The sequence below is a fragment of the Canis aureus genome, chromosome 15 (assembly GCF_053574225.1).
Source record: "Canis aureus isolate CA01 chromosome 15, VMU_Caureus_v.1.0, whole genome shotgun sequence".
In the NCBI taxonomy this organism is placed as follows: Eukaryota; Metazoa; Chordata; class Mammalia; order Carnivora; family Canidae; genus Canis; species Canis aureus.
In genome coordinates, this window is record NC_135625.1 from 62,969,876 (window position 1) to 62,996,156 (window position 26,281).

The window sequence follows — 26,281 nt, forward strand, 5'->3', positions numbered from 1 at the left end:
CTGTGAATGAATCACATATGGCAGGAGGAGTTTTGCAAGATGTGATTAAATCAAAATTCTGAGATGGAGTTATTCTGGATTCTTCAGATGGTCTCAGTGTAATCACAAATCCCTTAAAAGCAGGAAGCTATACAGTCAGAGCTGGAGGAAGAGATGTAACAATGACAGAAGTCAGAGAGAGAGATTTGATGATGCTATGCTGCTAGCCTTGAAGATAGTGGAAGGAATCACGGTCGAGAAATGTGGGCAGCCTCCGGAAGCTGGAAATGGTGAGAGGAGGATTCTCCAACTGGAGCTTCCTCCTGGAGGCAGATCTGTTAATACCCTACAGCTCTTCAATACCCTGATTTTAATTTTTTAAGACCAACTTGGGATTCCAGCTTCCAGAACTCTAGGATAATAGATGCACTGCTTCAGGCCACCAGTTGGTGGTAATTTGTTACTGCAGCAATTTGAAACTGATACACCTGAAAAGTTACATCATGAAAAGTGATACAAACATGCTTATTTTTTAATCTAGCAAACATCACACATTTTAAGTTTATCTATCTTTATATATACTTAGATCTATTATCAAACATCAAAATTTCCTGCAGTGCTAGTAGTGAAGGAGATCAGGAGGAGAATGTTCTGTGCTAGGAGTTGAGACACCTGAGTTTTAGGTCAGCTCTGGCTCTGGGAAGCTGTGTGGTTTGTGGAAGTCATTTTGATTAATTTATTTTTTATTTATTTGGAAGTCATTTTAATATCTTAGTTATTTCAGTTGAAAATCCTAGGTCTCAACAACTGATGACATTATTGTGATACTATCATCTTGACATTACTCTACTATAATTATCCTAGAATTTAAGTAAAGGAGATAGTGTTCACACAGTCCAGCCCATACATCATAGAAATTGTCATCTACTGGCACTTACTATAAGAATGCATTAAAAAAATCAAGACGTAGTATCAATAGGATTCTTTTTTAAAACATCCTATTAATAAAGAAAGTAATATTCTGCTAGTTCCATAATGTAGTCCAAAGCCTAAGAAATCTCTCAGTACAGCCTTGAGTAATGAAAGTGGTATCACTATTACATTTTAAAGTTTTACCAAATACTTGGAAGTATTCAGTACTCTATAAATAGAAATGTATAGTCTCCTTGGAAAACCTCTGTGAAAATATTTATTTGCAATTATGATCCTAAGTTATATAAATAATATAAATGTAATATTACAGGTATGGCTATGATGAAAAATAAATCTTTCCCCCTGCATCACACATTTAAATTTAAATAAATTTGTAAGAGAACTTTTTATTTCTGAGGTTTGAAAAGATTCTTAGTGGAAAATTATTAATGAAAACAAATCAATACTGGAATTTATAGCTAGCACTTTCCATTTATAGGTGAAAATGGCCTATGAGAACATTAATGACATTTTTAAAGTAATCATACAAAGCCACAGACATTCAAAGTCATTGATGGCTAACTAAATACAGAAGGGGTAAAGATTTCTCCTGTCCATGTATAAGTGATTTTTAAAAGAACATTTATAGGATATTATATATAGTTTTTGTGTAAATGCAACTTCTTCCCCATAAAGTTGTGCTAGCTTCAATGCTCAGTGATATCTGCTCCTCAGAAGGGCCAGCCAGGCCCTTGCTGTTTAGTCATTAGAAACAAGCTGGCCCTGTAGGTCTCCTTTTCTTCCCCCTCCTTTGTGGCAGTAAGCAGACAAAAGAGGGCCAAGGTGCAAGGTACCACCTGTCTTTGGATCAGAACATACACCAGGGATCTCCTGCAACCAGATTTCCCTCTATGCTTTGTTCTTCTCAAATCTGCATCTTGCCTGCTAGACCTACTTCCCTTGTGTCTTGCTTTTGTTGCCTTGGCTGACTTCCCCAGAGTTTCCCTCTTGAATGCCTAGACTTTAAGAGTAGGTAGCCATATTATTCAGATACTAAAACAAGTCAAAGACATCACAAAACAAAACAAAACCACCTTACAAAACAATTTATCTTAGGATATGGATGCAAAAGCCCTCAACAAAACAGAACACAGAATCCAGCAATATATAAAAAGAATTGCACACCATGAATAGGTGAGATTTGTCATAAGGATGCAAATTTGCCTTAACATCCATAATCCAATTAATGTAATACATTAAATCAACAGAATTTAAAAAAAAAAACACAAAAAAGCATATGATCATCTCAATAGAAAATATTTAAAAAAGAAAAATCTACACTATTTCATGATAAACGCACTCAGCAAACTATCACTAGAATGGAATTTCCTCAATTTGATAAAAGACATCTAGAAAAAACCAACAGCGAGCATCATATGTATGGTGAAAGACCTGGATGCTTTCCATCTAAGATCAGGAACAGGACAAGGATGTCCATTTTTGCTGCTTTCAATATTATTTGAATATTTAAAATTGTACTGAAGGTTCTAGCCAGGACAATTTGGCAAGAAAAAGAAACAAGAGAATTCACATTAAAAAGAAAACTACCTTCACTTGTAGAGGACATGATCTTGAATATAAAAAAAAAAATCCTAAGAAATCCACTAAAACACGAATAGCACTAATAAGTGAATCCAGGAAGGTCATAGGATATAAGATCAGTTGAAACAAAAATCAATTCTATTACTATACACTTGCAATGAACAACCTAAAGATGAAATTAAAAAGAGAACTCCAATCACATTAGGATTAAAACAATACATAGGAACAAATTTAGCAGAAGTACAAAGCTTACAGTAGTATCAAAACAACAAGACTTTGTTGAAAGAAGTTAAAGATCCAAATGAAAGGACCCCAGGTTCATGGATTGGAAGACTTAACACTGGTATAAGATGGATTTACTTCTCAAAGTGATCGCTGAATCAACAGCCCTTATCAGAATCCTAGCTGACTTCATTGAAGTCAGTAAACAAAGTATAAAAACAAATTATGTCTCTGCATATAATTTGATAAATTCTGTACTATTTGATCTACCATATTTTATCAGTTCTAATAAGTACATTTCCCCTCATCTCTGCAATTATAATTAGTATTTTTTCCTTAGTGAACATAAAATAATAATGTATCTTATAATCGATGACATCTTAAGTGTGATGAAATACAGTAATTTCACCTATTTGTAAACTTGAGAAAACAGTTTGGGGGTGGAAAACTTTCACTAACAGCTTCCTTGGGGGAGACGGAGGCACACATAGACAAAAATCCATCCTTATTATCATCTTTGATCACTAATGCATGTTTTTTATGTAAAAAAAATTAACAATATCTTTAATTCAATTCAAAGTGAGTGACCAGTTATCAAAGAATTAAGATACAAAAGATAATGGGCTCCTGGGTGACATAGCTGGTTGGCTCAGGTCATGATTTCGGGGTCATGAGATTGAGCCCTGCACTGGGCTCCATTCTCAGTGCACAGTCTGCCTAAGACTGTCTCTCCCTCTGCCCTTCCCCACCATGCACTCTCTCTCTAAAATAAATAAATCAGGGCAGCCTAGTTTAGTGTCTGCCTTCAGCCCAGGGCATGATCCTGGAGACCCAGGATTGAGTCCCACGTCAGGCTCCCTGCATGGAGCCTGCTTCTGTCTCTGTCTCTGTCTCTCTCGTGAATAAATAAATAAAATCTTTTAAAAAAATAAAATAAATCTTAAAAAAAAAAGATAGGAAAGATATTGTCCTTGAATCAAACAGGAATTATTGTATACATAAACCACATCTTCTTTATCCATTCATGGTTTATGTATACAATGGAATATTCCTCAGCCATTAGAAACGACAAATACCCACCATTTGCTTCAACATGGATGGAACTGGAGGGTATTATGCTGAGTGAAGTAAGTCAATCGGAGAAAGACAGTGTATGTTCTCATTCATTTGGGGAATATAAATAATAGTGAAAGGGAATATAAGGGAAGGGAGAAGAAATGTGTGGGAAATATCAGAAAGGGAGACAGAACATAAAGACTCCTGACTCTGGGAAACGAACTAGGGGTGGTGGAAGGGGAGGAGGGCAGGGGGTGGGGGTGAGTGGGTGACGGGCACTGAGGGGGACACTTGACGGGATGAGCACTGGGTGTTATTCTGTATGTTGGTAAATTGAACACCAATAAAAATTATTTTATTAAAAAATAAAAAATAAAAAAAACAAACAGGAATTATTGATGTCACAGTTTAAGAGTGCCATTTTTAAAGCACTAGACTACAAAAGCAATACTTAAAAATAATAACAAAGACACATAAAAATATAAAATATCTCACATATTAGTGGCACAAGCTCACCAAAGGTTATAACCTAAGTGGGCACAGCTGTTGTTGAGCCCTGACACCTATATGCCAGCCATTCCCAAGCTTCTATCTCTGGCACTGACCTCTCCCCTGCGCTCCAGACTTACAACACTAACTGACCAGAATCACGTAGAGCCGTAATGGAGTGAGAATTCAGGGTCCTTCTCACTGAAACTGCATTATTACCAGGTGTTGTTTTATAGCTCCATAAGCTGTTCCCTTGTTAGGCTGGCACTTAAAACTCCTCACAGAGGACTCCCACAGAAAATCTTGGTACTGGTACACACTTACTATAAATTATTTTCCACTGAGATGAAAAATCTTTTCAAATGGTTTTCTCTTAATTTTTCTCTTCAAAAATATTCCACTTGGGGTAGTCTTGAGTCTCTTTCACTCAGTGCTATAAAATTATTTCATTCTGTCATTTATTTTTAGATTTTGAAAACACGTAAAAGAAGGAACAATGAATGCATAATTTCACACTCAATTTGAGTGTTATAAATAAGAAGGATGGCTATTCCATTTGGTATTTTCTTTTTTTTTTTATTTATTTTTTATTGGTGTTCAATTTACTAACATACAGAATAACCCCCAGTGCCCGTCACCCATTCACTCCCACCCCCCGCCCTTCCATTTGGTATTTTCTTAGGCCAAAGCATAAAGAAGTTCAGAGCTCCATCCCAGAGAATTTAAATTCTTCTTGCCAATCCTTTCCACTTCTTGCTTTCCCTCTACATGTTCCTTCCTCTTGTTTTCTTCTCTTTATCCCAAATTCATTTTAATGATTTCTTTTTAACATCAACTTGCCTTTTACAGAAAATCATTCATTTACTAATCAGAAACAGGGAAAAATAGCATTACAGACTTGAATTCAAATTTTGTGTTTATCCATCCCTAACGATGTGAATTTAGGCAAATCACTGCCCACAGCTTGAACCACCATGTCCTTATCTGAGGAATTCGCACAAGTGATAAACCGTACCACTTATCAGAGTGAAAGAAAATCATCTAGAATGAAAGAAAGGTTACACTTGACATGAACAGAAATTTCACAGAGGAAGACAAAGGCATGGCCAACATGCACGTGAGAAAATGCTCCGCATCACTGGCCATCAGGGAAATACAAATCAAAACCACAATGAGATCCCACCTCACACCAGCGAGAATGGGGAAAATTAACAAGGCAGGAAACCACAAATGTTGGAGAGGATGCAGAGAAAAGGGAACCCTCTTACACTGTTGGTGGGAATGTGAACTGGTGCAGCCACTCTGGAAAACTGTGTGGAGGCTCCTCAAAGAGTTAAAGATAGATCTGCCTTACGACCCAGCAATTGCACTGCGGGGATTTACCCCAAAGATTCAGATGCAATGAAATGCTGGGACACCTGCACCCCAATGTTTCTAGCAGCAATGTCCACAAAAGCCAAACTGTGGAAGGAGCCTCGGTGTCCATCGAAAGATGAATGGATAAAGATGTGGTTATGTATACAATGGAATATTATTACTCAGCCATTAGAAACGACAAATACCCACCATTTGCTTCGACCTGGATGGAACTGGAGGGTATTACGCTGAGTGAAGTAAGTCAATCGGAGAAGGACAAACATTATATGTTCACATTCATTTGAGGAATATAAATAATAATGAAAGGGAATATAAGGGAAGGGAGAAGAAATGTGTGGGAAATATCAGAAAGGGAGACAGAACATAAAGACTCCTAACTCTGGGAAAGGAACTAGGGGTGGTGGGAGGGGAGGAGGGCAGGGGGTGGGGGTGAGTAGGTGGCAGGCACTGAGGGGGGCACTTGACGGGATGAGCACTGTATGTTGTATGTTGGTAAATTGAACGCCAATAAAAAATAAATTTATTAAAAAAAAAGAAAGGTTACACTTACGCATGTGGTAGTACACATGTAGGACATCCAAGAAAAACATGAGGTCTAAAGGACAGGGTTAATGACAGGTTAGAAATGCATAAGAATCGGTTTGCTTAACTGTAGATTCTTCAACAGCAACAAGACAAGAAAGGGAAGGTAAGATTTTGTTTGTATGTGTAGCTACCTTCCTATGTGTAGCTAAACTGTTCATCAAGATGGTGGACAAAGAAAAGACACTTCTTTTATTTTTGTTTTTTTTTACTTTTATTTTATCATTTTTTTAAATTTATTTTTTATTGGTGTTCAATTTACCAACATACAGAATAACCCCCAGTGCTCATCACCCATTCACTCCCACCCCCTGCCCTCCTCCCCTTCTACCACCCCAAGTTCATTTCCCAGAGTTAGCAGTCTTTACGTTCTGTCTCCCTTTCTGATATTTCCCACACATTTCTTCTCCCTTCCCTTATATTCCCTTTCACTATTATTTATATTCCCCAAATGAATGAGAACATATAATGTTTGTCCTTCTCCGATTGACTTACTTCACTCAGCGTAATACCCTCCAGTTCCATCCACGTCGAAGCAAATTGTGGATATTTGTCGTTTCTAATGGCTGAGGAATATTCCATTGTATACATAAACCACATCTTCTTTATCCACTCATCTTTCGATGGACACCGAGGCTCCTTCCACAGTTTGGCTATTGTGGACATTGCTGCTAGAAACATCGGGGTGCAGGTGTCCCTGCATTTCATTGCATCTGTATCTTTGGGGTAAATCCCCAACAGTGCAATTGCTGGGTCGTAGGGCAGGTCTATTTTTAACTGAAAAGACACTTCTTGACAGAAGAGCAGACTCCTACTCATTCTCCTCTGCCTCCCAACAGCATCTGGCTGTCACTGGGGATGCCCATGTCTTTAGACACAAAACTGCACGTCTCAGCCTCTTACGCAGCAAGGGTGGCTGTTCGAAAGTCCCAGCCACTGAGGCAAAAGAGGATGGAGGCAGGAAGGACTTCTGGAAACGGCCGAACCCTGAAGCCTTGTTTTCCTGCCATGGGCACTCTCCTCTCTCACTTCCCATTCTGCTCTTTCTTTTCTCCTGATGCTGAACTGGGACCTGAGTAGCTGGAGTTGCAACATCTTGTGATTTTGAGGCAAAGGCTGAGGATGCACAGAAGCCATGCCCTGTAACCACTGACCTCTGTCATATTACATGAGGAACAAAGAAATAGGCTTTTTAAGGCTCCTGTTTCAGTTAGGCTTGACCAAACGCAAAACTTGATCGCCATCAAAAATACGACCATCAAAAATAGAAAACCCAAGTGAATCTATACTCACATTTTTTAGGAATAATAAAAGTGAGATGCCTGGGTGGCTCAGCCAGTTAAACATCTGACTCTTCATTTTGGCTCAGGTCATGATCTCAGGGTCATGAGATGGAGCCCCACATGGGGCTCCTCACTGGATATGGATCCTGCTTCAGATTCTCTTTCTCCCACTCCCTCTGCCCCTCCCCTCCTCTAGAAACAATAAAAACATTCAGCAATATACTGATATAATATATAAAATCAATTTTATGTCTATCTATATACTACCAAGGAGCTCAGAAAATGGAAATTTTTAAAAGGTGTAATTTATATCGATACAAAATATAGGGTTGCTAGAAATAAATCTTATATAAGATGTGCAGGATCTTATGGACAAAATTTTCAAATTATTGAAAGCAATGAAAAACTTTTAAGTAAATGGAGAGAGATATTATGTTTACAGAAGACTCAATCACACATAGGAATTTTCTTCCTCAATTGTTGTATTCTTCCAACTAATCTGGAAATGAAAAATAATTCCAATAAAACTTACAGTGGAATTGTGTACATGACACTCATCAAGTTAATGCTAAAATTTATGAAGACTGAAAAGCCAGGAATAACCATGAAATTCTCTCCACAAAGTTGGGAGACTCCAGTTGGCCATATTTCAGTATTATAAAGCTACTGTAATCAAGGCAGTGTGGGATCAGTACAGAAAGAAGTGTGTAAGCCAAGAGAACAGACTAGAAATTCAAGAAACATCCCCCTGAATGTGAAGACTTATGGTTGGAGAAAGTATGATAAATGGTGCTAGGGCAACTGGTTATCGGTAATGGAAAACAAAATCAGATCTCTAGCTCATATCATACACAAAAATCAATTTCAGGTGCAAGAAAAGACCTAAAAATAAGACGTAAAACTACAATATGAGAATGTCTTTATGACTGTGGGGAATAGAAAGATGACTTCAGACAAAAACTACAAATCCCCAAGAAAAAGATTGATACATTTGACTGCCTTTAACTTACTAACCTCAACACATACAGAAATGCAGTAAACAACTGGAAAAGGCAAAGTACAGCCAAGAAGAAGATAATTGGGACTGAAGTACTTCTTTTTTTTAAAAAAAGATTTTATTTATTTATTCATGAGAGACACAGAGAGAGAGAGGCAGAGACACAGGCAGAGGGAGAAGCAGGCTCCATGCAGGGAGCCTGACTTGGGACTTGATCCCGGGTCTCCAGGATCACGCCCTGGGCTGAAGGCGGCGCTAAACCGCTGAGCCACCCAGGGATCCCTGAAGTACTTCTAATAACAAGGGAAAACCAAATAGTCCAATAGCTAAAAGGGCAAAAGAAAGTGATCCACAGAAGAAGAAACCGGCATGGTTAATAACTACAAAAAATGCTTTCCTCAGTGCTAACCAGAGACCATGATGAAATATCACTGACATGCATCACACTGGCAAAAATGAGGAGATCTGACAATACCAAGAATTGCATGAGGATGCAGAGCATGGGAGCTCCTGCGTTCTCCTGGGTGAGCGTATAATGGCATACCCACCATTAGAGCAATATGGCACACCTAGTAAAGGGGAAGGTGCTCTTGCCTATGATGCAGCTATTTTACCCCCAAGTGTACACGGCCTAGAGAAACCCCGGTACCAGACACATGTCACAGAATGTTCACAGCATATGGCTATGAAGTGAATTATTGTCATACACGTAGTTGTAAAGTTTCACTCTGGGTGTTGAGTACAAAGGCACCTTTTGAGAGACAGAATGTAATGAGAGATACTGCAGATTGAAACAGGGAAATCAGATTAGCTTCAGAACTTGGGGCATCATGTTTTAGAGTGGGTAATGACTGGGACACAGCCAACCTCTGGACCCCCTGCAGGAATTTTTTTTTTTTTTTTTTTTTTTTAAGAAAGGCAGACTGCCACACACAGCACCTCATACGGATGTGTCTGGTGTCTTGGAAGCTTGACTACCCTACGTTTTCCTATACATGGACCCTGAGTGCTGGTCTGGAGGTTCTAGCAGGGGTGTACAGCTACTCGTATACCCTTGATCAAAGAATGATTCTCCTCTATCAGGGAAGGTTGTCCTCTACGATCCAGGGCACAGCCTTGGGAGCAATGCACAAGGAATAGTGGTGAGAGTGGAAGGGGACACTTGCCTAGCCAGCCAGAGCAGCCAAGATCAACCCTGCTGATCAATGGGTGATGGTGTCACAGCCAGATCACCCTCAAATCCCTGAGGGAAACTGATAGGTTTCCTTAGGAGCACTTGCAGGTTTTCCTTGACCTAAGAGGTGAGCAGCACCTGAGTTATTGTACCTTCTTTATCCTTCCTGGGCCATCCTGTCACTTCATAGGTGTGCCTGATAGGTTGACATTGACCGAGGGCTCTGCTTTCACAATGACAGTGAGTTAAGTAGGGCCCCTGCCCTCTCCATGAAAGATATCTAGACACTGCTCTTCAAGTTGACATTGCATCATTTCCCAGCTGTTATTACCACTTTTTAATGATGTAATATTACCTATCACAAGACCCCATTAGTTAGCACTTTGACCACAGAGAATTGCTGAAACAGTTTGTCTCGTTTTCTTGCCCTGCATACTGCATTAAGTGACTATTTATACATTGTACGTAAAATTGTAGAGGAAAAATATTATTGTTGCAAAGTCAAAGCAATCTGTAAATATATAAATAAGTAATAGTACAGAGTATTTCTGCAGGACTAAAAATTATCACAGAGAGTAAGATTAAACGCCACGGCATGCCCGAGGCCCCCTTCCCAGAGTCAGCTTCATTACATGGAATTAGGGTGTACCCATTACTGTAGGACACAGGGAATCAGAAGATATTCTGGAGAGCCCTAGTGGATCCTGTATAATCCTCTGACTCTGTCCCATCACCGTGAGATAAAGGAAGTGGAGCCACTGGCTGGACTGCCAACCGTCCTCCCTGCTCAGTACTCCTCCTAACTTGGTGCCAGCCCTGAAGAGTGAGGTCACTGCCGGTTCCAGAAGGACTTCACCAGTGTCTAGACTGGGTTCTGGGAATGAATGGAAATCTAAAAGAGTACATTTGTTTTAGGTTGGAAATGTTTGCATAAAAAGTTTCTAATGGGAGCTCATGTCAGCTTCAGCTAAACAGCTTCAAAGCCTGTCATATATTTCTGTGCACTGGAGTGGATCTGTCTCACTGTCCTTTCAAATTCTGATGAGCTCTCTAGACATTTGCCTCAAAATACCTCTAGTTTTTCCTAATTGTTGCAGCAGTGGCTCATAGAAAAGTCTCTTAAAATATCTTTTTATCTTCAAATTATTTACTTCTTGAAATATTTATTTCCTCGTGGGAACCTAAGAGTTTTACATGTTATAAAAGAATGACAAGATTCCATATTTTAGTTTTTTACAAGCTTAGAGGTAACTGGTCAATCAGGAGACAATCCCTTTGACATCCACAAAGCTCTTTGATTAAATTACTACCATTCTTAAAGAGACTAGAGTTGACCTATTTCACAAGCCTCATGGTTTATTTTGGAATCAGCACTTATTTCATGAAAAGATCCACTCATTTTCTGTTCCTTTCAAATCAGACAGTTTTAGTACAACTAGGACCTATTACAGTTAATAAGTACTGGGAAACATTTTAAAACTTAGTAAAAGCAGCTAATCTTATAAAATCTCAGAGGTTTGACTATGAAAAGAACTTGCTACTTTAGTTAGAATAGCTACTTCTCTGAAAAGTAAAGTAGGCTTCAAGAACACAAAATCATGAAGAAGGATGGACAAAGAATTCTTAGATTCAACACCAGAAGTAGAATCCATAAGAGGAAAATCAGACTTCATCAAAACTAAATTAATAAATTTAGTGAACTAAATCTCAGAAAATGATATAAGTCAAAGACTTTGAGACAGTATTTTCAAGTGATGTATCTGATAAAAGACTTATTTCTGGAATGTATAAGGAAATCTTACAACTCAACCTTAAAAGGAAAATAATGGAATTAAAATATGAGCAAAAAGGGCAGCCCAGGTGGCTCAGTGGTTTAGCACTGCCTTCAACCCAGGGCGTGATCCTGGAGACCTTGGATCGAGTCCCACATCAGGCTCCCTGCATGGAGCCTGCTTCTCCCCCTGCCTGTGTCTCTGCCTCTCTCTCTCTCTCTCTGTGTGTGTGTGTGTCTCTCATGAATATATAAATAAAATCTTTAAATAAAAAAAATATGAGCAAAAGATCTGAAGACACTACACCAACGAAAATAAACAGATGACCCATGAGGACATGAAAAGGTGTTTGACATCATTAGTCATCAGGGAAAAAGCAAATAAAACCACAGTGAGATACGATGGCATATCCACTAAGATGTGTAAAAACAAAATAAAAAGATAGTAACAAGTGTTGGTGAGGCTGTGGGAGAAACTGGAGACCTCACACATTGCTGGTAGGAATATGAAATGGTGCAGCTGCTTTGGAAGATAGCCCGGCAGTTCAATGAAAGGTTTAATACAGACATACCTGTGATCCAACAGGCTCACTGCTAGGCATATACCAGACACACACACACACACACACACACACACACATACACACACAAAGAAAAAGAAAGAAAAAATGAAAACCACCCTTTGTGCAAGGGTTTTACTTACTGAGGTTCCACTTTAGGCCTGTTGTCGTAACATGATTACAAGACTGTCCAACGGGAATAAGGCCACACCAATCACCTTCCATTCCAGTGTCTACATGCATTTTGTGCTTCCCCTGAAGTAGAGACGGAATGATCATTAGCATAGTGAAGAGAAAGGACAGGATGTCAGTGTGCCCTGAAGACCTGGTCGTATGCACCAGGTACCATCCCAGAACCTCACACAGCTTATCATACTTAATCCTAACATCAAATTTAAGTAGTACATGCTGAAGAATCCCAGGAACTTTCACCTGATTTAACCTTAGCCACAATTTTAGAAGGTAGTTTATTGCTAGTAAATACTTTTACATATGAGAAAATTGAAGTTTGTAGAGATTAAATGTGTCCAGGACCATACAGATAACAAGGGGGCAGAATCAGGATTTCTACCTATACTTGCCAATTCGAAGACTAAACTGATTCCGCATGCTAAACGATGTAGCACTCTATGATGATTCTAGGGTTTTAATCAAATACTTGCTCGAATGTAAATAAAACACTGCTTCCTAAGTAAAATCTCTACTTTACCTCAGACTTGGGCTTCTAGCTTTCAGAATTCAATGTTAATCTTGCTAATAACAGTTAGCCTGCTTCCTATACCCATGGTTACTCTAGGGGATGCTCAGTGAGAAGTATCTCTACCAGGAAATGGTATCTACCTTGAGGAATGAGTATGCTTCCTCCATCTGGATTAGGAAAGCTGATATAATTTACTATGTTTCAAGTTTTCAGTTTATAAAAAGGTTAAAGTTAAATGTAATGTTTAATCAAGGCTACAATGATTGCTTTTAAATAGAACACTTGGAAATTCCTCTTCTTCTGCAAAGTAATGACTTTCCATGACGTTTCTATTCTATTCATTATCCTTAGGGTATATGATATTCTTTATTTTAATAAAATATTATTTAAAAGTTGGATATATGACACATTACCAGTAAGGTACTTATACCTCCTTCTACAGCATTTTATTTCAACTCTGTATTTCATACTCTGTTACAGGCTCTGAGAACTTACTCTCCTCTATATAAGACCTTAGAGTACAAGTAGCTTTGTCTTTAGTCAAAGGATTGCTTTTATTAGGAAAACAACTCTCTAAATTATTTATCAGTTCTTGAAACTTAACACAAGTTCATGTAGGTCTTTACTACCTATACAACTCATAAATATGTATTTTTATTTGAACATTCAACCAGAAGGCATATATTCAATTAAGAGGGCTTAAATATATTCAAACACAATGAATGTTTAAAGAAAACATAAAATATATTTGTACTTGATGCCCATAACTGGAAAAAACATGGGCATCAAATGTAGACATACACCAAGCAATGGGTTAGATGCACTCAGAGAAATGTGGATGGACTGAAAATATAATGCATTGTGAAAACAATGCCCCATAAGAAACAGAATTAGGATAGATTACAGACCCCATCTATATAAATTCAAAAAAATACAAACTCAACAAGATACTTCTAATGACAAAATTTAAATATATATAAAAAATTTAAATATATATGCGTGTGTGTATATGTACACACTAACATGTCTGTCTATGGGAAAAGTAAGAAGAATGAGAATGTGGTTTAGAGATAAAAAGGAGGCAAATGGATCAATCAATAAGGATTCTTGCCTGGACCAGGGATGATAATGTGCCATGAACCAAGCAACATCACTGACTCAACACTGAAATCTTATAAAAAAGAACAGTATGCTTTTTAGATATAAAGCAATATAGGACAGAAATTCTTAGACTCTTGTGAAGAAAAAAATAGGGAAAATATTATAATAATTCTAAACAATAATTCAAGAAAGAGGAATAATTGGGATACAGCAATGGAAAAAACTCAGGAGTGAAATGAAAACTAATATTGTTTTTGAAAACTGATCTTTGTCATTTTTGTTTTAGGTCAGTTTAGAGCAAAAGCATAGAAACTATTATTATAGCAATGGGAATGTTTTAGATATTCAGAGTAAAAGCAGTAACTGTCAGAAGGTACAAGTAAGGAAGAGTGGAAGAAAGTAAGTGGCCCTCATCTTCTCATCAGGTTACATCGTAAGAGAGTCAAGAAATAGTGCATAAAGTGGTAGATTTTTGGGCAGCCCGGGTGGCTCAGCGGTTTAGTGACACCTTCGGCCCAGGGTGTGATCCTGGAGACCCAGGATCAAGTCCCACGTCGCGCTCCCTGCATGGGGCCTGCTTCTCCCTCTGCCTGTGTCTTTGCCTCTCTCTCTCTGTGTGTGTGTGTGTCTCTCATGAATAAATAAATAAAATCTTTTTTTAAAAAATAAAGTGGTAGATTTTTAAAGGGCAGGATTGAAAAATTTGGTCTGACCTTAGTAACGGGTAATGTGGGTATCATGCCTAAGAAGCAGAAAAGGGACAGAGGAGGGAGACTTGAAATAGCTCTGGCCTTCCTCTGGTCACACTCCTCATTCATAAACCTCTGCGCCAGCATCAGAGACGTCCCTCCTGCAGCTGTCTATGGGCAGACTGTGACCACTGCAAGGAAGGTGAAGCACAGAGAAGTAGGAAAGACACTAACTAGAGACCCGGTCAGGTGCAGAGGAGTGGGGGGCAGAGGGTGGCCCAGGGACAGGAGCAGAACTCAGGTCCATGAAGGAGGGTACACAGGTGCAAAGCCATGACGCAGAGTCAGGACACCTACTGACTGCACCCTGCAGGTAGGGCAGGACGGGGTGGGGTGGGGGGCACAGGAGGTTGTCAGGGCAGTGATGCTATTCCGTGTGACCCGAGGATGACAAACACATGCCCTTATACATTTGTCAAGACCCACAGAATCTATAACACCAGGAGTGAACCCTAACATAAATTATGGGCTTTTGAAAATAATATACAATATTGGTTTGTCATCTGTAACACAAGCACCACACTGATGCAAGATAAGAGGGGAGCCTGTGAGCAGGAGAGGGGACATACGGAAGCTTCCCGTTTAATCTGCTCAATTTTCTGTAAACCCAAAACTGTTCTAAAAATAGTTTATTAATTAAAAAAAAAAGTATCTCTATGACCTTTCAGTTTCTTGTCCCTTACTGGGACTGGCAGCGGTGGGATGGTGGGTGTGAAACCTATTCCGCCAGATGAACGGTACAGCCCAGAGGGAATTGTGCAGCTGTTTCTCAGCAGCCATTACAACTTATGCTGCTTCCCCCCACCTAAAACCAGGCAGTTTTGTTTGTTTAAATCATCAGCTGCCTTAATTTCTTCATACAGAATTTCCTCCTAAATTGATTTACATGGACTAGCTTTGCCAGGCGAGTTTGAGTATTGTTTCTCCCTACCACTCTCCCTTACAGAAATAACTTTCTCTGAAGGTACAGATGCTAAAGATAACACAAATTATCATCCATAAGGTGCCAAACATAACACACCTTAACAAATTCTGAAAGCCTCCTTCACAATGAAAAGGAGTATTGTAGAAATTCTGATTTCCTTCATAGTACCTTGGTTTTAGCAGCAAAGGGATAGAAAGCAGTGGTGGCTTTTCATGTTGGTAGGTCATGGCCTGATAAGGCCCATCTTCCCAGGGTGCCCATCAGAAAGCACAGCATACCAGGGGGTTACAGGTCACCCACAGCCTCGTGAGCACTGGGTGGCAGACAGCATCAGAAGGGCAGGGATGCTCATCTGGCCCAGATGGCTCTAGCCCTGTCTTGGGTAACCACGTCTTTGACAATGAGGCCCACAGTTAGAGACTGTGACTTCTTCATTCCTTATCAAAGAGGGATCTGTGTGTCGTTGGGCTATCTTACTTTCGGTGTGTTATAGTTAACCCTGATCTTTTCATTGTTTGTGGTCTGCGTTAGGGTTTGGTTGTGGTCAGCTGAGCACATTCGTATGTTTGGTGTTCCCGCTAACTTCTGTAGAGAATGGTGGAGGAGCTCGATGTGCAGGGCAATGGGGGGTGTGGGGGTGTGTATGAAATAGGTGATGTGGATGAAGGAGGGCACTTGTGATGAGCACTAGGTGATGTATGGAAGTGCTGAATCACTCTATTGTACACCTGAAACTAATATAACACTGTGTTCACGATACTGGAATTTTAAATTAAAAAGAGAAAAAAAAGAATGGTTAAGGAAGTAAGGAATGGTTTCTCAACGGGTGGACATTAACTCCCTAAGAGAAGATTTTTCAACTTGTATCATATAATGCAAAGGAAACAGCACATATACATGTTAAGTTTTATTATTCCAGGGAGAGGATGCTGTTATAAAATCCACTGATTTAAATGACACAGTGGTAAGCTTTTTTTTCTAGGCTTGCTATATATTCATTGCCTCCCTCATTATGTTAACATTCAACACACCTTGAAATGTTTAATCTGGGAATAAACCAGTTTGTAGACTTGAAAAGTCACAGATAGGCTTTAGCCTGCAGTCAATTAATATTTTTTCTCTTGTTCCAAAAAGATGTTTAGCCATATGTGAATGGTCTTTGTGTTCATAAATATGCAGATTTAGCTTCGTATGGTTAAAGGAGAGCATTATTATGCTTTACTCCTGTATCTTCAGTCTGTGTGACATCTTTAAAAAATGAACAACAAAAGGAATTTTTGTTCATTCCTCAGATTTCCCGATTCATAATATATGCTAGCCTATATGTGATTTGACATAGGCAGGCATACAGCCTGACATTAAAGAACTTCCCTAAAGATTTATGCCATTACTGGAGACTAGAGGCACATGAACTAATCATTGACTTCCATCTACTCTCATGAATCACAGCACAAGTTCCTGTTCCGTCCCCTGTTTGGAGCTAAAATAACTCTTTGAAGTCAAAGGCAGTTCTATATAGTAAAGATGGGACAAAAATCGATCAGATGGTTTGCTTTTCCAATCATGGTTATTTTTAAACATATTAACAACTGCAATCCAGTATGAAATTGTAATTTAGTGAAAGGTAGCAAAGCTATTGCTTGGCATCTGTGCTGGAAATCCATACTTATGAGCAAGTTATAGGCAGTCAGCATCGGGAGATCACTTTCGCTAGACTAATGCCAACCAAGAGCAGAACATATACCAACAAATACGTAAAGAAAGGATTAGAAATCAGTGTCACTTTACTTGTATTATGCTTACCCTTTGCAAATGACTAAGATTCCACTGAGAGAAAACATAAAGTTCATCCTAGATTTAGCTTTTGCAAACACATCAATGAGCCATCTGAATTTTGTTTACATCTCTGAATCATTAAATACAGTAACTATGCCAAGTTTTATGCCAAGATATCTTTGTGTGGATCTCACAAAATACACAGTAGTTTAACAAGATCATTCACAAAGCAACCAAACAGAAGAAGAACATTGTATTTAGTGCAGAAGATTCAGGAAGGAGGTGCCCATGACAGTTATAAAGTGGATGACCATTCATCAAATTGCTGTTAATGCTGTACTTACACCCTGTGGCTAACTGCAGCTAAGGTTTCTGGCACACAGACCCAGTATGAATGAAATACCACTGTATGCTGATTAAACACAAGGACAAGCTCTGGTAGTTCATTTTTCATTTGTTTGTCCAGGTAGTTAAAATATTTATCAACAAACACTGTAGGAAATTAAATAGCTTGCAGGAAGCAAGCACGGGGGTGGGGATGAGGGTAGATGGAGGTATCTATACTGTATTTGCCAAAAGAGACTACCTCTCTCATGCGAACACAGACCTCTGTGATGGTGTATTTTCACAAGACTGCTCATGTGACAGAAAGTACTCGCAAGAGAAATGGTCTCCCCAGTGAATTTGTGGCTGTAAAGTATCAGGGCTAGAAGACTTGTATCTTTACTTTTATTCTGCTTCACAAGTACAGAATTCAAAACTCAAGTGTATTGGTTTTATTCAAAATAGTCTATAATGAATTAATGTTACATTAACATATTTACTTATTTTATTGACGATATTTCCTTTTGAAAATTCATTAATACCTTCTCTATAGATAGATTTTAGTTTCCAGTCATGGCAGAAGCACATTTTCCAAAGTGCATTCCGCAGAATACAACTCCCAGGATCAGGTAAGATCGGAAAGATTCTCTTCTTGGAAGTCACAATGCACACCAGCATGGTTAGAAGTTCTAGGTAGTTGTGTAGCAAAGAAACACTGTTTACCTGAGAGCTTACCTGACTACATATCCTCCACCTGCCCCTCAAATAACACCTCATAAATACCTGTGGTCCCTTTCACGAATATGGCGCCAAAGGCGAAGAAGGAAGTCCCCGCCCCTCCCAAAGCTGAAGCCAAAGTAAAGGCTTTGAAAGCTAAGAAAGTGGTGCTGAAAGACGTGCACAGTCACACACACCAAAAAAGATCCGTACATCACCTACATTCTGACGGCCCAAGACCCTGCGTCTCCGAAAGCAGCCAAAATATCCTTGAAAGAGCGCCCCCAGGAAAACAAGCTTAATCACTATGCCATCAAGTTCCCCTTAACTACTGAGTCAGCCATGAAGAAAATAGAAGACAACAACACACTTGGTTCATTGTGGATGTCAAGGCCAATAAGCACCAGATCAAACAGGCTGTGAAGAAGCTCTATGACATTGACGTGGCCAAGGTCAACACCTTGATCAGGCCTGATGGAGAGAAGAAAGCATATGTTTGACTGGCTCCTGACTATGATGCTTTGGATGTTGTCAACAAAATTGGGATCATCTGAGTCCAGCCAACTATAAATCTAAATTTTTTTACCATAAAAAAAAAATAAATGAATAAATGAATGAATGGATGAATGAATGAATGAATAAATACATACATACATACATACATACCTGTGGCATCTGCATTTCATGAAATCCACATAGGAAAATACTGATTTGGAATAGTAATCTTATATACCGCATCCAAAACCGTAATACTTTGGTTTACTATTTCCACAGCCAAAACATTTCAATGATGTGTTTTGAAATTAATGATCTCTATCTGATTTTCATTTTGGAAATTACTGGATAACCTCAGGGCAACATTATGTGTTTTGACATGAGATAGGCTTACTCTCTGATTAAAAGGTTAATGACAGGGGCACCTGGGTGGCTCAGTGGTTCCGCGCCTGACTTCGGCTCAAGTCATAATCCTGGGGCTCAAGTCCCACATCCGGCTCCCCTTAGGGAGGCTGTGTCTCTGCCTCTCTGTGTGTCTCTCATCAATAAAGTCTTTTTTGTTTGTTTGTTTTTAAAGATTTTATTTATTTATTCAGAGAGACACAGAGAGAGAGGCAGAGACAGAGACACAGGCAGAGGGAGAAGCAGGCTCCATGCAGGGAGCCCAACATGGGACTCGAACCAGGTCTTCTGGGATCACGCCCTGGACTGAAGGCAGCACTAAACAGCTGAACCACCCGGGCTGCCCTAAATAAAGTCTTTTTAAAAAATTAAAAGATTAATGACAATACTGGATGGTTATCAAAAGAAAGCCTTCTGCATGCTAGTTAAGCTAGTTTGTTAATTCAAAAGTCAAAAATATTTATGAAATACCTACTAATATTACAGACAGTAGAATATGGGACACCTGGGTGGCTCAGCGGTTGAGAGGCTGCCTTCAGCTCAGGGTGTGATCCCAGGATCCAGGATGGAGTCCCACTCCCTGCAGGGAGCCTGCTTCTCTCATGAATAAATAAATTTAAAAAAAAGAGAGACAGCAGAATACTATAATGATAGGCTAATTTCCTCATTAATTCCCAACACTGGCTATTTAAAAATAAAACTGATGAAATTGATGTTTATCCTTTCTTTTCTGTCACTATGCATTGAAACTTTTTACATTGCATCCTATTCCAGTCAGGAGAGGTGGTGTGGTGAGTGCCCTCATACTAAAGTGTCAGAAACCTACGCTTGGCTTCTCCCAAAGATATATACATTTTAAGTGATGACTTCTAAAGACAATACTTACCCCAGAAGCAAGCATTTCTAACAAGACAGGTTACACTAATGATATATTTTGAGTCAGAGTGATGGTAGAGTTTTCAAATAGCTTCAGATGAATGTTGTTATTCTACTTAACGTATGGAATGATCACGATTGTCCATGTTCTCCTGTCTATTCCTATGCTGTTTCTCCATCCCTAACCTGGACAAACTTCAAAGCAAAGGGCAAGCTCTACTTTTGTATGAAAACTCCTTGTGTTTTCCAGGTAACACAGATCACTTGCTTCTAATGGTTACCATCTTTACGCTAGCATTTTGTTACTGTGACGTACCTCTCAGATGGGTTCATGTTGTATCTTTTGAAGATAAAATGTTTTATTTCTGCCTTTTATTTCTGTTGGATTTATAGCACAATGCAATAAACAAATTAAGTGTCTAATAAATACCTGAGTTTAGAGCAAAAAGAAAAGCGTGTCAACACGCTTAGTAAAATCTTTATCTAAGTTTGAGTAGATGAACAATAGTCTAGTTGAACTGAAAGAACTCATTAGAGACATGTATACTTCATGTATACTTCTTTGTGTAGATGTATATGCCTCACTGGACAGTATGACAGAGGCACACATCGCCAATAATTATGAGCACTTGCCAACAATACTCAAAATACCCGTAAAGGTGAATACAGAGTACCCATTCTATGTCTGTGTGTGAAATGGGGTTTACAATACTACCTCACTGGGTTACTTTGAGGGCTAAGTGAGATAACATGCATAAGGTGCCAAGAACAGGGCTTCAAACATTCACATCAGAAATTGAAGTACTTGCCCTGCTCCCTCCAGCAGGTCCTCCAAGTTTAAAGGGAATACAGTTTTCCTTCCACTCTTCTCTCTGCTTTTTGTTTTACAAAGCCTAGGAACTTTGTCCCATGAATTTCTGAAGGAAACTACACATGAAAATACATTAGTCTCCTAAGACTAATCTGAAATATTAGCAGAAGGTAGAAAAAGAAATTTTTGTCTTTAAACATTTTATGTGAAACCTTCATAAAGCATTAATTAGTCTTAATGAGAAGAATCATATCTCCATTTGGTTTATAAACACTCTAGTTTTTAGTAAATTATTTTTTAAAATGTACCCCTATTTTGAAATAGTCATTCTTTGTAGGAGTATAAACATGAACTTCGATCGCTGATTTTAGGAAAGTTCTAAAAGCTCCTTCTGAGGTCTCATCTAGTCATCACATCTAAAATGCAATCCTTTGTTTTGGGAATGCTCAGTATGAATTGAAACTACTACTAAGATAACACAAGATTCTCTTTCCCTTTTTTAAAGATTTTATTTATTTGAGAAAGAAAGAGACAGAGAGCATGAGTGGGAGGAGGGGGAGAGAGAGAGGAGGAACAAGCAGACTCCCCACTGAGCAGGGAGCCTGCCTGGGGACTCCATCCCAGGACCCTGAGATCCTAACCTGAGCTGAAGTCAGAATCTTAACTAAGCCACCCAGGTGCCCCCAAGATTCTCTTTTTATCAATACAAGCAAATAATTTAAATACAGTTCAATTCAGACTCTTAAGTCTACTGGACTTATTTTTCAATTTTTCCCATAACTAGTCAAGGGTTGGCAGGAATACCAGCACTGCAATATATATTTCAACTTTCCTCCCTGTATCGTTAACCACCCCAACCTTCCTCCTATAAAAGCACTGTATGTAGAGTCTCCTACAACAGACAGCTCCTCACAATTACTCAGGCACCAATATTCCCTTCTAGCTGACCTCTCCCTTTTGTCAGGCTCAACAACCCCCGTCCCCCATACACTTCTCCCTTCTCTTATCCCAGAAGCTTCAAGTCAGTCAGACTCAGGGGAGTAGAGGGGATGGAGAGAATTCTTGGAAGGATCCTGGTCATTATCCTATCTGAACAGACTCTGGGAAGTGTTTCTGCTTGCAGAGATGCAGCATGGCTGATGTTCAGCATGTGTGACTGAGTTGGGTATCTAGTTTGAGGTTTCTTCCATTCATATTCACAATGCTCATGGGATGTTATTAGTGCTCTGAAGAAGGGGGGAGAAAAAGACAACTTGGCAATTACTTATTTATTTCAAACCCCAGCCTGACTGCTGAACTTTATAAACTGGAAGAAATAATGAGAAAGCTCCAGTAAAGACAGGGAGAAGTGACGTAACAATTTTTGAATATTGCCCAGGTCCTAACACTCTGCTGGGCACCATAATTCCCACAGCAGGCTTGAGTGGTAGAGTTACTACTAGGAGATCACAGATTCAGTAGTCATTAACGTTCTCAAGATCACTCAACTAGTAACTGGAAGATGTGGGGTCTACACTCCAGTATGGTGCCATTTTGAAGTCTTTTTTACTACACTATCATGTTTTTCTAGGCTTCTAACTTCAAAAGCTGTCATAACACGTTATACCTTTGCTCTTCTCATTATTACTTTTTGTTCCCTGGATTCAGTGTCTAAGTTAAGCTTTTCCATGATCCAGTCTGAAGTTTATCCTCAAGAACAATTACTTGTGCAGTAAATGAAGGAATTAATAAGTGAATGAACAGTTATCTCCCTTGACTTCATCCATCTAGCTTCATTCCATTTACATGTCCTCGTTCATTTACTTGTCCTTTGTTAGTGGCTGAATATAGGGAGAGTGCTGATAAGAATGTATGGGGCACACACTTGTGCTTTCAAAACAGGCTATTAGGTTTTCTGGAGGTTCACAAAGAACAGTACAAGCAAAATCAATGACTGGGCTAAGATTAAGAAAATGAACACACAAAAAGTATTTTAAAAAATATCTGACTACCTTTAGTCTGGAACCAATAGGACAATTTTGTTTCTCCCCTACATCCTAAAATGTTAATTGGAAACAGTTGGGTTAATAATCAGATGGTACAAATTCCAAGACTCAGCTGAACCATCATTTACTCCATCATCCTTCTCCAGGAGGCCACAACCTGGCCACTTGCACCCCCTCGAGGTTCCCCAGTGCACTGTTTTATGTCTAGTTCTCTCAGTGGAAAGTAAACACCTCAAGGAGAGAAGCCACATCTCATTTATTTTTATATCTTTAAAAATTCGTAGAGTGTTGGACACATAGTAGGAATACAATAAATATTTATCAGGAAGGGAACACTAAGCTTAGTGTTTCCACAGAACTGCTCTCAATCTCTAATTTATGTAATACCTACCACCTCACTATCCTATCCCTTTGTTCTTCTTTACATTAAATCTCCCAGATTTACTGTTTACTAATTCATGATTTCTAGTTCCTTGCTTCCAACTCTCTTGCATTCATTCCAGTTAAACTTTTGCTTATACCTCTTTTCCATATTGGTTTTCATCAAAATAACCAATGACCTCCAAATTGCTAAACCCAGTGGTTAATTATTAGTCCTCACCTTCCAGTAGAATTTGCAATGGGCTAACACTCTCTCCTCCTTGACATACCATCTTTACTTTGCTTGCAGAATGCTACACCCTTGGTTCACTTCTTCACCGACAATTTCCTCTGCTGTGTCCTGCTCTTTTGTCCAGATCCTAAAGATGGACTGCCCCAGGCCTCAGTCCTTTAGTCTCAGTTAGATACTCTCCTCCAATCTATCTACAATTATGCCCTTTGTGAGCTTAACCATATATCCCAAATCCCAAATTTGTATCTCTAGCTGAGACTTCTCTAACTCTGCTCCTGAACATCCAGATGCCTATTCGACACACCTTGATCTTTTACCTCAAAACCACCCCGTCTTGATCTGAGTTGATATAGACTCCATCTTTCCAACTGCTTTGGCAAAAAATTTTCCTTTTCTTGTACTCATAAGGAAATCCTATTGGCTCTATATTCTCAATATCCCCAGATTCCTAACACTTCTCATAATTTCCTTCACTACCACTTTGTCCAAGTCCCCACAACAAGATCTCCTCTTGTTCCAACCAAGCCTATTCTCAACTCAACAGCTAAAGTGATCCTTTGACAAAGTCAAGTCAGATCTACCTACTATAATACCTTCTATAATACTGATACCTCAAGAGAAACACTCCTAAACTTTCTGGAAGTTTTCTATATCCTTTGTCTAGTGCCTGAGAAGTCTAGCTAGACACTAGGTTCTGTCCATGGAGTGGCTCTGAGAGAAATGCTGTCATTATTAATGAATCCTGGTTCTGAGCTAGCCTGAGGGAGCCTATTATATGCACAGCACTGTGGTTCAGGGTACAGGTGCTAAGGAAAGACTTCATGGATCTGAATCCCTTTTCACCATGTTTGTGTTTCATTTTCTTTATCTATAAAACCAGAACAAAAGGACTGTTGAGGATTAAATGACTTGATATGTGAGGTACTTAGAATAGTGCCTGCCACAGTGAATGCTCCATAAACATTCACTATTATTAAAAGGATTAAAATGGGCAACCAAACAACACATTACTTTCAATTTTAGACAATTTACTTGACTCTCATTTTTCGTGTCAAGAATGTTAGGATAATTTTGTCCTCTGAAAGTAACCTGAAAAGTATCCTACTATATATTATGTGTTGATAAAATGTTATAATAAATACACCTTTCAATTTAGACAGCTCACAATCTTAATTGTTACAGTATTTTGGTACCTCTTACATGTGGGGCAAGAGTCTTTGATATGAGAAAGGTCAAAGTTCTGATTTTTGAAGGAAAGAGCAGATGGTTTTGATGTCCTGAGGTAACATTACAGTAAGATTTCTGAGATAAATATCATGCCTTAAGGCCACTTAGCTTTATAGTTCTGTGCTGCAAAGATGATAATCATGAAGGCACAGTTAAGCATACGAGGTGTGATGCAGTGGGTTTGCAGCAAGGAACAACTGATAACATAGCAGTCTTTATGTTTGTCACAAATCAAGCATGTTGCACAATGATCATCCTCATAATTGAACCACCTATTCTTTCACCCTCTCCTATTCATACAAGTCTGTGTGTTCCTGTGTGTCTCCACCCCTTTCCTATATTTCTCTGTGGTAGTCCATCTCCAAAATGGCACCCAATGAGCCCTATGTCCTGGTATTTGTGTCTTCGTGTAGTGATTTCCCACAATGAATAGAACTAAACTTGTGTATCAACAGGGTACTGCAGAAGTGTTGGTGTGTGACTTCTAGGCTAGGTCATGAAGAATGTGACAGTTGCCCCCTTGCTTGCTTGCTTTTATAGATCACTTGCTCTGGGGGAAGTCATGAGGACATTTATACAGCCCTATAGAAGTCCATATGGAGAGGGATGAAGCTGTACCCCTCCCCAGTCAGCCAGCACCAACTTGCCAGGTACATGAATGAGTTGCCTTGGAATCATATGACTGATGCCCAAGGCAACTGAACTTCATGAGACCTCAAGCTTAAAGTACCCAGAAGAGCCCAAATTCCAGACCTGCAAAGAAACTCTGACATAAAATAAATGCTTAGCTGTTTTCAGCCACCAAGGTCTGTAGCAATTTGTTTCACAGCAATGGATGGCTAATGCACTCCTGATCTCTTGCTGTCCGTTTCTGGGTGCCTGTGTCTCCACTGCTTTATCTTTAGATCCCCACTGTTTTTCCCCTTCTCATTTTCTGTGCCCTCTCTACTTCTTTTAAGGTCCATACAACAGAATAGGCAAATATATATAAATCTGCATATTTATGCATATATTTGCTTTTGTTCAGAAGAGTGTGTGAAAAAAAAGTGGAAGTATGGTAAGTTGTTTCTAAAGGAAAACAACTAGCTTTTCTTTGCCTCCCTCTCTGTGCAAATATTGGGACTGATTCTCCCTCATCTTTATTCTTTCTTAAGCTACCATCTTGGGGAAGGGGAAAGATGAAGTTAGAGGCACAGAAGGTTCCCCAACAATCATGAAATTTCTTCTCAGTGAAATTAAGATAACACATTCATTAAAACAGAACGTATATGCTTAACAACATTACATACACTTAAACTCCCTGTAGCATACGTGATCAATTTAAAAGACCACATCAGGGGATCCCTAGGTGGCTCAGAGGTTTAGCGCCTGCCTTCGGCCCAGGGCCTGATCCTGGAGTCCCAGGATCGAGTTCCACATCAGCCTCCTTGCATGGAGCCTGCTTCTCACTCTACCTGTGCCTCCGGCTCTCTCTCTCTCTCTCTTTCTCTCTCTCTCTCTCTATCATGAATAAATAAATAAAATCTTCATAAACAAACAAATAAATAAATAAATAAAACGACATCAGAGCAAAAAT

General features: G+C 39.1%; 1 protein-coding gene across 7 annotated transcripts in view; it reads right to left on the bottom strand.

The window, feature by feature from the left end:
- TPK1 (thiamin pyrophosphokinase 1) overlaps window positions 1–26,281 on the bottom strand; it is a 325,016-nt gene that overhangs the window by 76,790 nt on the left and 221,945 nt on the right. For 3 of the 7 annotated variants that reach the window (XM_077850267.1, XM_077850269.1, XM_077850271.1), the window contains one exon: window positions 12,148–12,259. In XM_077850267.1, the coding sequence (XP_077706393.1) occupies window positions 12,148–12,259 (112 nt within the window). Of the gene's footprint in view, window positions 1–6,606; window positions 7,376–7,402; window positions 8,002–12,147; window positions 12,260–26,281 lie in introns of those variants that run through there. The other 4 variants (XM_077850270.1, XM_077850266.1, XM_077850268.1 and 1 more) reach the window with 4 other exon arrangements.